Source organism: Oryctolagus cuniculus, chromosome 7, assembly GCF_964237555.1.
Source record: "Oryctolagus cuniculus chromosome 7, mOryCun1.1, whole genome shotgun sequence".
Classification (NCBI taxonomy): Eukaryota; Metazoa; Chordata; class Mammalia; order Lagomorpha; family Leporidae; genus Oryctolagus; species Oryctolagus cuniculus.
Genome location: NC_091438.1, coordinates 21,667,835 through 21,681,141, shown reverse-complemented (window position 1 = coordinate 21,681,141; position 13,307 = coordinate 21,667,835). Strand labels below are relative to the sequence as shown.

Sequence of the window (13,307 nt, the reverse complement as noted above, 5' to 3'; positions counted from 1 at the left end):
GAGCAACTTTTTAGAAACCAAAAGGAACTCCCTTGGAAACATTCCCAAAACAACCTTTGAATGAGGAATGAGCTGGAGCACTGTCACGGTAGATAGTCTTCTAATGAAGCTTTCCTGGGTCTTTTTATTTATTTTTTAGTATTACAAAAGCAGAGTAACAAAGTGTGTGTGTGTGGTGGTGGGGTAGAGAGAGATAGATCAAGTTTCCATCAAGTGACTTACTCCCCAAATGACTGCAACTGTCAGGGCTAGAAGAGACCAAAATCTAGAATCAGGAACTCCATCCTGGGCTCAAACATGGGTGGTATTTGAGCCAAAAATCACTGCCTCCTAGGATGCATAAACAGGGCATGAGATCTTTAGTGCAGAGTAACTAGGATTTGAACCAGGCACTCTGATATGGGATGTGGACATCCAAAAGAGGTGGCTTAACCTGTTGTGTCACAATGCCAGCCCCTAGGGTATTTTTCTGCTAAAGCTTTGGTCAATATTCTCGAAAACACTTTCATAATAGGCACATGTTATTATTCCTCGGCCCTCTAGAAAGACAAGCCAAATGCCCCGAGGACCCAAAATACTGTGACCATGAACTTGGCTCTTAAATGATCTGCTTCAGCTTTGACTGAGGCACTTGATCATTTGGTAGCTATTGCTTAAATTGTGCTCTGTCTTATGGATCATTCTGATAAAGCTATGTTTCACTTCCTATTAGAGTTTTTCAAAAAACTGCTTAAGGATCTTAATCCACTGCAATTCCATTCAGGTCTCTCATGTAGGTGGCAAGGACCACAAGCATTTAGGCCAACTGGCCTTCAAATGGGATGCGGAAGCATAAACCATTGTGCCACAATGCCGGGCCCGGTGAGTACTCTTTCCAAACTGATTGTTTTACCCTACTTAGGGCTTCAAACTAGATTCTCTTCAGATATGTTATAAAAAGGTAGTATAAGTTTACTTTGGGGCAAAATGTTTTGAAATCCATATAGTTTTTTCATTATGTGCATTTTACATGAACTTTTTCAAGAACCCTTATATTTCATTCTACTACCATATTAGTCCAGTCTCACATATGATTTCCTACCAACAGCTTCCCATCTAGTTTCCTGCATCAAAGCTTGCCCCTCTCCAATGAGATCTTCAAACTGCATATAAACTTCTCCAAATATTAATTTTCTTGCTTAAAATCTGTTCATATCCTATCAGTGTCTCAAACATAAAGTTCAAATTGGAATGCCCAATATAATAACCTAAAAATCTTATTATTTCTAACTACAGTGAACCATATTCATAGAAAGGATCATGCGTTTTGATGCATTATCTCCCCCAAACTCCAATTTTCTCTAAATTAACTTTCAAATTTATTCAAGGTTATACACCACAGCTATATGCGCCTATCCATTGTTATGCTTCATTTTAATTGGTTCTTTAAAGTCTGTGTCCTGGGGCCAGTGCTATAGCTTGGATGATTAATCTGCTGCCAGCCACACCAGCATCCCATTTGGAGTGAGGGTTCAGTATTCACTGCTGTGTTTCTGATCCAGATCCCTACTAATGTGCCTGTGAAAGCTGTGGAAGACAACCCTAGTGCGTAGACACCTGCCACCCATGTGGGAGACCCAGATGGAGTTCCAAACTCCTAGCTTTGGCCTGGCCCAGCCCTGGCAATTATAGCAATTTGGGGGAATGAATCAATGGATGGAAGTTGATCTCTTTCTCTCTCATACCTTCCATCACTCTACCTTTCATATAAATAAATCTTTAAAAAAAAAAGTTTATGTCCCTAATAGATTATATTCTCCACATGAATACAAACTAAAACATCTTAAAACTAAAGCTTTCAGGCTGGCACTGCGGCTCAATAGGCTAATCCTCCACCTAGCGGCGCCGGCACACAGGGTTCTAGTCCCGGTCGGGGCGCTGGATTCTGTCCCGGTTGCCCCTCTTCCAGGCCAGCTCTCTGCTATGGCCAGGGAGTGCAGTGGAGGATGGCCCAAGTACTTGAGCCCTGCACCCCATGGGAGACCAGGGGAAGCACCTGGCTCCTGACTTCAGATCAGCGCGGTGTGCCGGCTGCGGCGGCCATTGGAGGGTGAACCAACGGCAAAGGAAGACCTTTCTCTCTGTCTCTCTCACTGTCCACTCTGCCTGTTTTTTAAAAAAACAAACAAACAAACAAAAACAACACTAAAGCTTTCACATTAATAGTTAGCTTGTTTAACATAGCATTTAAAAGGTGTTCAACAAATATTTCACTGAATAAAATAAATGAAATTATGTAATGTATATTGAAGTTCAGGTCCTATGCTATTTTAACATCACAGTATTTAAAATTCTCTAAATTAACTATGATTTACTCTATAGTATAAGGAAAATACAGATCTTCCATCTACTGGTTCATTCTGCAAAGGGTTGGAAAGGCTGGGACTGGGCCAGGAGCCCACAACTCCTTCCAGGTCTCCCATACTGGTGGCCAGGAACCCAAGCACTTGAGTCAAATTCACTGCTTTCCCAAGAGCATTAGCTGGGAACTGGACAGGAACTGAAGCAGCCAGGACTTGAACCAGAGCTAGAGCATGGGATGCCAGCACCACAAGCAGCAGCTTAACTGGCTGTGCCACAAAGCCAGACCCAAGTTCCTCACTGATAACCAACAATGTAAAATTAAGGCTTAATCTGATGAAACTCTATTACCAGGAGAGAGAAAGAACTGAGAACATAAAACAATTCTTAGCAATAAAGTATATGATATGGTAGGCTGAATGCAAAAGAGAACACAGAATGGGAAAAAAGCGGATAAAAGCAGATAAAAAAGTATCCACACATTGACATTTGTCAATCAAACTTCATAAGTCAAAGGGAAAAGAATTTCCTAAAATCCTTTAAGATTTTGAAGAGAAAACACACATCACACAAAAAGAAATGAACTCAAACCAAAAAACATTGGATCAATGACTTTAATAAAATCTGTACATTTTCAACATGAGAAAAAAAAACAAGTAGTAGATGAAAATAATGAAATTTTCAGAAGACAGCCATCACCCAAATGTACGTGCCATACACTCTCAGGAAACTATGAAAGATATGTTCCAACAATATCAGGTGAAGAAACAAGGAATAGAAATGCATGGAATCGGGGTCGGTGCTGTGGTGCAGCTGGTAAAGCCACTGCCTGCCGTGCCAGCATCCCATATGGGTACCGGTTCGAGTCCCAGCTGCTTCACTTCCAATCCAGCTCTCTGCTATGGCCTTGGCAAAGCAGTGGAAGAAGGCCCAAGTCCTTGGGCCCCTGCACCCACATGGGAGACCTGGAAGAAGCTCCTGGCTCTGGATCAGTGCAGCTCCAGCTATTGTGGCCAATTAGGGAGTGAACCAGCGAATGGAAGACCTTTTTCTCTGTCTCTCCCTCTCTGTCTACCTCTATACTCTACCTCTCAAATAAATAAAAATAAAATTTAAAAAAAGAAATGCATGGCATTCACAGAAAATAAGTTCAGCACAGGAGAGAGTATCAGATGATCCCCAGGATGACAGTGAACAGGGACGCCCAAAATTAATCACATGTAGCAATCTGTTGCCTACTCTAACACTGGAACTGGCTTACAGACCACTATTCACACAGGGATAGTGAAAACCCAGAGAGCACTTCTACTGATGGGTATCATCCTGATATTAGTGAACTCACATACTGAGATACATGGCCATAACCTATCATGGTGTTATTGAAGGTTAATGGCCCTTCTAACCAATATCTTCACATGAGATCTCTGATGCTCACAGGCTACAATGAAGAAAGACTACACGATTTAAATATGAGAAACTGTCCCATTAATACATACTATATATACCTGAACTACTCTCTAGAAGATTGGAAGAAAACAATGGTTACCTCGGGGGAAGAGATGATTAGGAAGAAGACTAGTTTTTCATTGCTTATTCTTTTGAATCCTTTACATTCTTTACATTATGCACAAATAACATCTATTCAAAAATAAACCCAAAACGGGGAAAAACTGAAAACTTTTCTTCTACTATCTAACACAAGGATGCCCACATTCAACATTTCTATTAAACACTATATTAGAAGTACTAGCTAGAGCAATCAGACAAGGAAAGGAAATAAAAGACATTCCAATCAGAAAAGTAAAATTATCCCTAATTGCAGATGACATGTTTGTATGTAGAAAGCCCTAAAGTCTCCATGGGGGCAGGGAGGGATGGAAGTATCAGACCTAATAAAGAAATTCAGAAAAGTATCAGGATACAAAATCAATATATAACAGTTATACTTCTTTTTATCAATAACAATCTACCTGAAGGAGAAATCAAGGGAAAAATTTCATTCATAAATGCAGCAAAAAGAAAAAGACACATGAAAATATCCAAAGAAGTTATGTATACTAAAAACTATAAAACACTGATGAAAGAAACTGAAGACAGGGTCTGGCACGGTGGCACAGCAGAATAATCCACTCCTGCAGTAACAACATCCCACGTGAGCACCAGTTTGAGTCCAGTCTACTCTCTAAGGCACCAGGGAAAGCACTGGCAGATGGTCCAAGTGCTTGAATGATAGTACTCACAAGGAGACATGGATGAAGCTCCTGGTTTCAGCACAGCACAGCCCTGGCTGTTCTGGCCATTTGAGGAATGAACCAGCAGACGGAAAATCTCACTCTCAATCTAACTTTGCCTTTCAAATACATAAATCTTAATTTTTAAAAATAAGTTGAAAGAATGAACATTAACCTTACAGAGGCAGCAAGACACAAGGACGCTGTCACCTTAACAGGGAGGTAGACCATCTTCCTGTTTCCTCAACAGTCACTGAATACCACTTCCCACACTCTATGTGCCTCGCCCCATTGCCTGCTATAGCCCAGATACAATCCTACTCCCATATCTCCAATCGTGACCCCTATCAATTGTGCTGTTCCACCACTTGGCCAGCAATTCAGAGGTAAGGTGCTCTGTTCCCATTCTTGAAACGCAGAGTATTTTATTCTCGTTAGGTTTGGGATTTTTTCATGCACTATCAGGGTTTCCAATCCAAGGAGGGGAATTAGCCCAAAGTCAGCTTTTATTGCACAGACACTGGTTTCTAATATTTTAAAGTGATGACTCGCGACTTATCTTCTTAAAGTAGTAAATCACAGGTATTGATAGAATATTCCAACAGCATCATAATTTGGACTTCAGATACCTAAGGAGTCTAACATTATGGACAAAATCATAACTGTAATGCATAGAGATCACTTTTACTCAATAATACTTTTGAAAATTTAATTTTTACTTTCTAAATTTTTATTTTCATTTAATTGAAAGGTAGAGAGAGACAGACAATAAGACACCTTCCATCCACTGGCTCACTTGCCAAATACTTGCAAAGGCCAGGGCTGGGACAAGCAGAAACCAGGAGCCCAGAACTAAATCTGGATCTCATATTTGGGTGGCAGGGATCTAAGCACTTGAGCTATCACCTGCTGCTTCCTACGGTGTGCATCAACAAGAAGCTGGAGTCCAGGAATCAGACAGTGTGATGCAAGTATCCCAAGCAGTGACTCAATCACTGCAGTGTGACTCCGATTCCCCAAATTCATTTTTCATATCTTCTAGCCTCAACATAATCTGCTGCGCTTCTCAACAAAGAGCCTGTCAGACATGACTTTAAAATACAGGAAACAGGCCGGCGCCGCGGCTCACTAGGCTAATCCTCCGCCTAGCGGCGCCGGCACACCGGGTTCTAGTCCCGGTCGGGGCGCCGGATTCTGTCCCGGTTGCCCCTCTTCCAGGCCAGCCCTCTGCTGTGGCCAGGGAGTGCAGTGGAGGATGGCCCAGGTGCTTGGGCCCTGCACCCCATGGGAGACCAGGAAAAGCACCTGGCTCCTGGCTCCTGCCATCGGATCAGCGCGGTGCGCCGGCCGCAGCGCGCTGGCCGCGGCGGCCATTGGAGGGTGAACCAACGGCAAAGGAAGACCTTTCTCTCTCTCTCACTGTCCACTCTGCCTGTCAAAAAAAAAAAAAAAAAAAAATACAGGAAACATTTACATGTTATTTCTACAGCTACCAAAATAAAGAAAAGGATTTGGAAAATCAAGTTCAGAGGATTATTCTAGAGCACAATCCCTAGATCAAAGCACTCAAATACATGAACATAGTCATAATTCCTTTATTCACTCAAAGGGAACAAAAGTTAGTGGTATGGCAACGATTTGTATTGCATTCCGTATGAGAAACACTGTGCTCAGTGTGACACAAGCCATCACATTTCATTAGCGCAGCTACTCGGTGCAAATGGTTCTAGTATACATATTTAGAAATGAGACAACTAAGCATCAGTGAAGTTAAACCATATGCAGAGTAGGCTTGAGCATTGTCCACTGCTCTGTTTTTCTAAGAGTACTGACACATCAAAGCATGCTAGTTAAATGGTTTACAATAGGTGATGATTACACTCTCCCTTTTTCCTGTACATGCATACAGTTAACTCATTTTAAGAGTATGTATCTATGTGTGCTTGTGGTTATCTATGTGTATATTCACAGAATAGCAAAATATAATACTGCATTTTTAATAGGATTTCCATTTAGCAAAGAAAAGCACAAATGTTCTTCAAATAAGATGCTATTTATTGGTAATCATTCCTAGATTAAGTTCCTTTCCTTGCACGAAGGATTTCAGATACAGCTGATAAGTGAGCAAAGGCAACAGTCAGCAAGATACTATAGTCAATACCCTAAATTCTAAAATTGTCTTAATCACAATCTTCAACATCCAATACTTTAAACAACAATCATTCAGTAAGTACAAGGACAGATTCAACAGACCAAATTAAAAATGAGCTGTTCTAGAAAATAAATGGGAAGACAGGGTAATTTTTCAAATGATTTTTTTACATTCACAAGAGTAAGAAATAAGAAACTGAAATACACTAGCATTTACCATCGTAATTTTCTACAAAACAGCATTTCCAAGGAATACTTTCTAAGGACTTTGTTGTATTTAAAACATTCTATAATCTCATGATTTGGCAGATAAATCATGAATAAACTTTAAATGAATAAGAATTATTAATAAACCACTAATATTAGTAACTTATGTATAACAACAGACTTTTCAGTTTTTGAAAGATACAGCATTTCCCAAATTTACTACATCTCTTCAGATATTTTTAAGATCCTCAGAAACAAATTCTTTGGTATATTCTAGCTAATGTTGACCTGATGAATTCCTCCTAAATATACGGAGTACTTCTTCACAACCCAAAGCCACCTTAGATATCAAAACCAAATTCTCGATTCAAAAATATTTTAGAAGTGGCTATAGACAAGCATCACAATGCTTTTTCCCAAACCGCACAAAGCAAAAGCACACCACTGTAAAAGAAATGCAAAGACTTAACAATAAATTATCAGAAACTTATAAAATCATGTTGACACAAGGACGCTGTCACCTTAACAGGGTGACAAATTCTATAAGTTCCATTTATAGAAAATGAAATTTAAATAATTCTGGAGCAAAAAAAATTTTGAAATCTAGATATTTTTCACAATATGCACTCTCTAAGTGTTAAAAGATCTCTTATGTGCTTTTCATGGCATGATCCTCTCTCACTTAGAATACTGCAACAGCCTCTGGATTGACCTACTTGCTACAATTCTTTTACTTAACTGTTTTTTCATGTAACAGCATCTTTCCTGTTAAAACAGGATTAAGATCATGCTTCTTTACAGAAACACCCAATTATTTCCCATTCCACATCTAGTAAGTGCAAATTGTTCTGAATGATTTACTGAGCCACCCATCACATCACTTCCTACTGTTCCCTTTGCTCACTTTGCTGGACACAGTCATCTCAACATTCCCCATACAAGCTGGGCCTGGCTTCCTCACACCTGAGACATTCTTCACTTAGTTAAACAGATGGCTCACCCACCTCTTTAAAGTCTGTACTGACTGTTTTCAGTTTATCAGACCACTCTATGCATGCTCAATTCCTATGAACCTAATTATTTTTAATAGCATTGCCTGAATACATTAGAATTTTTTTTTTTACACTCTTGTATCCTAACATTAAAAGCAAGCTCCAGGATGAAGTGGCATAGTGGCATAATGGGTTGGGATGCCAACTGCAATGTTGGCATCCCATGTGGGCAACAGTCCTGGCTGTTCTACTTCCAATATGGCTCCCTGCTGGTGCACCAGGGAGGGCAGTGGAGGATGGCTCAGGTGCTTGGGCCCCTGCACCCACCACGGGAGACCCAGAATGGAGTTCTGGGATCCTGACTTCAGCCTGACACAGTCCCAGCTTTTGCATCCATTTGGGGGAGTAAACCAGCAGATGGAAGATCTCTTTCTCTGTGTTTCTCTCTTTGCTCCTCTACCTCTCAAATCAAATTAATAATAAAAAAAATTTTAAGGGGCCGGCTCCGTGGCACAGTAGGTTGATCCTCCGCCTACAGTGCAGGCATCCCATGTGGGAGCCGGTTCTAGTTCTGGCTACTCCTCTTTGAGTCCAGCTCTCTGCTGTGGCCTGGGAGAGCAGTGGAAGATGGCCCAGGGCCTTGGGCCCCTGCACCCATGTGGGAGACCCAGAGGAAGCTCCCGGCTCCTGGCTTCAGATTGGCACAGCTCCGGCCGTTGCGGCCATTTGGGGAGTGAACCAACGGAAGGAAGACCTTTCTGTCTCTCCCTCTCATTGTCTGTAACTCTACCTCTCAAACAAATAAATAAAATCTTTAAAAAAAATTTTTAAAAAAATAAAAAGGGCTGGCGCCACGGATCACTGGGCTAATTGTCCGCCTGCGGCACCGGCACACCGGGTTCTAGTCCCAGTCGGGGCGCCGGATTCTGTCCCGGTTGCCCCTCTTCCAGGCCAGGAGCCAGGTGTTTCTCTGGTCTCCCATGCAGGTGCAGACCTAAGCACTTGGGCCACCCTCCACTGCCTTCCTGGGCCACAGCAGAGTGCTGGACTAGAAGAGGAGCAACTGGGACAGAATCGAGCCCACAACCTGGACTAGAACCGGGGTGCCAGCACCACAGGCGGAGGATTAGCCAAGGGAGCCGCGGCGCTGGCCCTGTGAATATAAATTTAAACTTCAAGTTATATAAACATTATCATTTTTCCATTTCTAGAATGTACATATCAAGCTCTACTTTAACATAAACTTGGTTTCAAAGCAGACATTATCTGTGATCATTTATGTATAAACCTAAAAAGCCTAAACTCAAGCATTTGTGATCTTCAATCATATGGTGCTCCCCAAATTTTCTATATGGGAAATCTGTATTAAGAAGATATATGAAAGCCAAAGGAAAAAATTTAAGAAAATCACTCAGAATGGGCAAATGTCACATCAAGGGATATCTACATTAATGTGATTACCTTTAAATAAATCAAACATTTCAAAAGTTACCTTAATGCTTCAATTCTTACATATGTATTCAATGGAAAATAAATTAGTATTACCTCGACTATCATCCATTTCCCCATCCCTTGAATGCTCTGACTGGATGTCTGGAGGGGTCTGAAGGACAGCCACGCTATTCTGATTTATAATCTTCAATTTTAATTTTGGTTTTGACCGTTTTCTTCTTGGAACTGTGACTGTGAGGCTCTGCAGCTGAGTCATCCCTGATTCAGTCAGACACACACCATCCTGGGTGTAGGTTTTAGGTGGATCTAGAAGTATAATTCCCAAGAATACAAACTTAAGGTTTCACTGTAAATTCATTATTCCAAAATACCCACTTAAAGGGAAAATGACTATAGTTCAAGACGGCAGTTATCTATGGAAATATAAGTCACTTAACAATGTCAAAACTAGTTGGCCAAACTTTCTTGGATTGACAGAGAGTTTATTGGCAGAAAGGTTGCATGTTTTTCTGGCATTTCTACTTCCATGCATTGATGTAAAGATTTAGGAAGGAAACATTGAAGCTAAAATTAATGCTTCAGCTACCCTACTATGAGCCTTTTCCCCCCAAAAAACACTTAAAGCTAGGAACAATTTACAAGAGAAGCAACAATGCTCTAGAAGCTAGGGTGGAAAAAAAAGCATTAATATAATCATTTATAGAAAGCAGCAGTCAAAAGTACAAATGATATAAATTTTTAAATTGACAAAATTTAGCATACTATCTGTAGTACCCTCAATGTTTTCATATCTGAAGGCAACAAATACATGTACATAAGAGAATGACTGCTGAAAATGTCATTAATTACCAATGCAGGCTGACCTATTACCCACCCCCCCAAAAAAAAGAGAGAGAGAGACTAAATTACTTAACTAAGCACAGTAATATATCAATGAAATCCAAAAGAATGTGATTAATGCTTATTTCTGAAACTTGGTATTTTTCCCAGGTAAAACTGCATAAAAGGAACCTTTTATGTATCAATTAAGGCAACATGTTACAAGCCAATAATATACAAATTAAGGATTCATATGCTTAAAAAGCAAATTGTTTCAAATTTTACCTAGCTCTTTTACTTTTGTGACAATTTGTGCTACAAGTGAAGAGTCACAGCAGTCTGAGGAAGGCACTGAAAAGAAAAAAATTCAGGTGATTTTTTCAGAAAAGATAAAGTTTACTTAAAGATTTAAATATGATTCCCTTAAAATAAATGCTTCAACAAACTAAACAAAGGTCTATAAAATGACAGCCAAACATAAAGGGAAGTAGTGAAAGTACTTTATTCAGGGAGGAAATACTAACAATGATACAGAATCAGTATACTGGATTTCTACATATCGCTAATAACTATAAAAGATTATACTCCTTGAATGTAATATTATGACTTACATCTGAAGTGATTCATTTTCACCATTTAGGTAAATTGTTTTAATATATAAAATGAAGATAACAAAAATTAATCTATTAAAAGGAGAACTTATTTTCATAAGTTACTGGGCCAAAGTAAGTTTCTCAAAGACAAAAAAGAATGAAGAATTAAGACTTATTGTCTATAGAAAATAAAGTGCAAGTGAGTAACAGGACAGCAGAGTCACATTTCGAATTATTCTCTTACCATTTGATGCGGGCATATAGGGTCTGCACATGCTACAGTCAAAACCAATGTCTGCTACATTTTCCACTTCCTCCTCAGTATTTAAGTTTTGACAAACAGCATGCATCCATCTAAAAAGACCATATGTGTACATTTATAAAGAAATGAATATACTCAATCCTGTTTTCTTTTAAAAACAACAGGAACTTGACAGTCTACATAATTAAAAGCCCTAAATCTCACATGCTCTTACTATCTAACACATCTCACCCTTCTGTCCTGCTTATCTCTAATGACTAACAAAATTTTTCATAGAATTGAGAAGGAAAGTAAAAGCAATGAGAATAAATTTAAGGGAGGAAGCAAAAGCACATTACATGAGGAGTATGGATTAAGTATTATGTGATCATATACCAATATATCAAAACCAGCAAAGAGGTTACTTAGGTCAGGTAGAAAGAAATTCAGAAGGCAGCCAATGGTAAAGTGTTAACAAATTTGAAGTAACTTTAACATAAAGTGAAGCTGAATGGTTTGCTGGGAAAGAAATTGAAGGACCTCTCATGCTTTAGAATAAAGAATTTGTAAGCAGGGTCTTAAGAAAACTACACTATTCATAAAGAAAATACTGTAAACACCTTGATATTTACAATGTGTAACCACTAACAGAGCTCCACCATATACCAGTAAGACCAAAGGAAACGGTCTTGATTTTTGGGGGGTGGGAGGTTGTATCTAACAATTAAATTATCTATTATCTACAGCTTGAAAGAGAAGTGGCTTAGGTAAAATACAAAAGGTCAGGGTCATTTTTAATACCTCATAAAAGCAATTTAAAAACCTATCGTAAGAAAACACAAATATGCAGGTAATCATCCCTAGCAAATTTCAAGGGATTCATAAACATTCAAAAAGCCCCACGATAAAAACCCTTAGTCTGGAATTTAAGCAGAAAATCACTTTTGTAATTTCCTAGCTGACTAAAAATCTGGAAAGCAAAAGTTATGATTAAGGGAACACTTTCCAATTTCATTAGGCAATGTTTGCAAAGACGACAAAGTAGAAAACAACAATACCTATCGCATTGTCTACACTGCAGAATAAGATCTTCTTCTCTATAGTTTCGACAGCAGACCGGGCAGGAGGAGAGGCTTGCACAAGGAGCACACTGTGTGTAGTTGTTTTGCCATTCACATCTCAGACCTGCAGATGTTGCTCCACAGTGTCTGCACCAAACACACCTGAAATCCAAACCGCCCCAAAAGTCTCAATTCTATTTACATAATTCAGAGGGCTACACATAAACAGAATAGGAGGAAACTATTAACTATGCACAAAGAATTTTCTAATTAGTGATATATGTCATACTAAATGTTTACTATGTGATTAAAGAGATGGGAGAAAGTTCTGAACGCAAAAGTCTACCAAGGAAAACATAAATCCCAGAATACCATTTGCACTTCCAGCCTCCTTTGGGCACTGTCTGCAATGGAGGGTCTAGGCAGTAGGTGTGATAACTTATGTCACAATCATCACAAAGCAGGAGTCTTCCTGGGTCAGTTGCCTTCCCGCAGGCCTCACACACAGTGCACTCCAGACACCGCCAACCTTTGCTAAGAACTACTTTAGAAATCTGTAAAAGAAACAACACACATAATTTATAATTAAACAGACCTCATTATCTATAATCAAATTACATAATTAAATAATTTTATACTAAAGAAGCAAGTCATGGACATTTATTGAGCACCTGTGGCCCAACACTGCCCTGGGCAAAGTGAAACACAGAAGGATGACACTAATGCCTTTAGTTAGTCCACGTAAATAACTGGTGCTGTACATTTAATTCCACTAAACTTACAGATACAGTCTGGATTTTAAAGAAATCAGGTTGCCTGCTATGTTACTGTTCAATTCTATGCTTCTGAAACTTATGCATATGATGTAAGGACATAAATGTTAAAACCGAAGAAAAGAAACAACATAAATTTAAGATAAAACATGAGTTCTCACATACACATTATGATCTTGGAGGATTTCTATGCTATGAAGCTAGCACTCCTGAAATTCATCTTCCCTTTGCTAATTTTCTTCTCAAGGGTCTAAATCAGTGGAAAACTGAAAATCTACAGAATACACAGTATGCAATCAAAAAAAAAATAGAAATTCAGTTCATGAGGAATAAGAAAACCTAAAATATACCAGAGAGGAAAATAAAAGAGTTAAATTCAAAAAATCACTTATCAGAACATAATCAAACTTCCCAGCTCTGGATATCAGAATCAATTAGCAGTTCCTA

General features: G+C 39.2%; 1 protein-coding gene across 25 annotated transcripts in view; it reads right to left on the bottom strand.

Moving 5' to 3' along the window:
- Nucleotides 1–13,307, bottom strand: part of KMT2C (lysine methyltransferase 2C) — a 422,602-nt gene that overhangs the window by 81,836 nt on the left and 327,459 nt on the right. For all 25 annotated transcript variants that reach the window (XM_070077275.1, XM_070077280.1, XM_070077282.1 and 22 more), the window contains 5 exons: nucleotides 12,460–12,641; nucleotides 12,085–12,249; nucleotides 11,030–11,139; nucleotides 10,478–10,543; nucleotides 9,467–9,679 (listed from right to left, as the gene is read on the bottom strand). In XM_070077275.1, coding sequence (XP_069933376.1) covers nucleotides 9,467–9,679; nucleotides 10,478–10,543; nucleotides 11,030–11,139; nucleotides 12,085–12,249; nucleotides 12,460–12,641 — 736 coding nt within the window. The remainder of the gene's footprint in view (nucleotides 1–9,466; nucleotides 9,680–10,477; nucleotides 10,544–11,029; nucleotides 11,140–12,084; nucleotides 12,250–12,459; nucleotides 12,642–13,307) is intronic.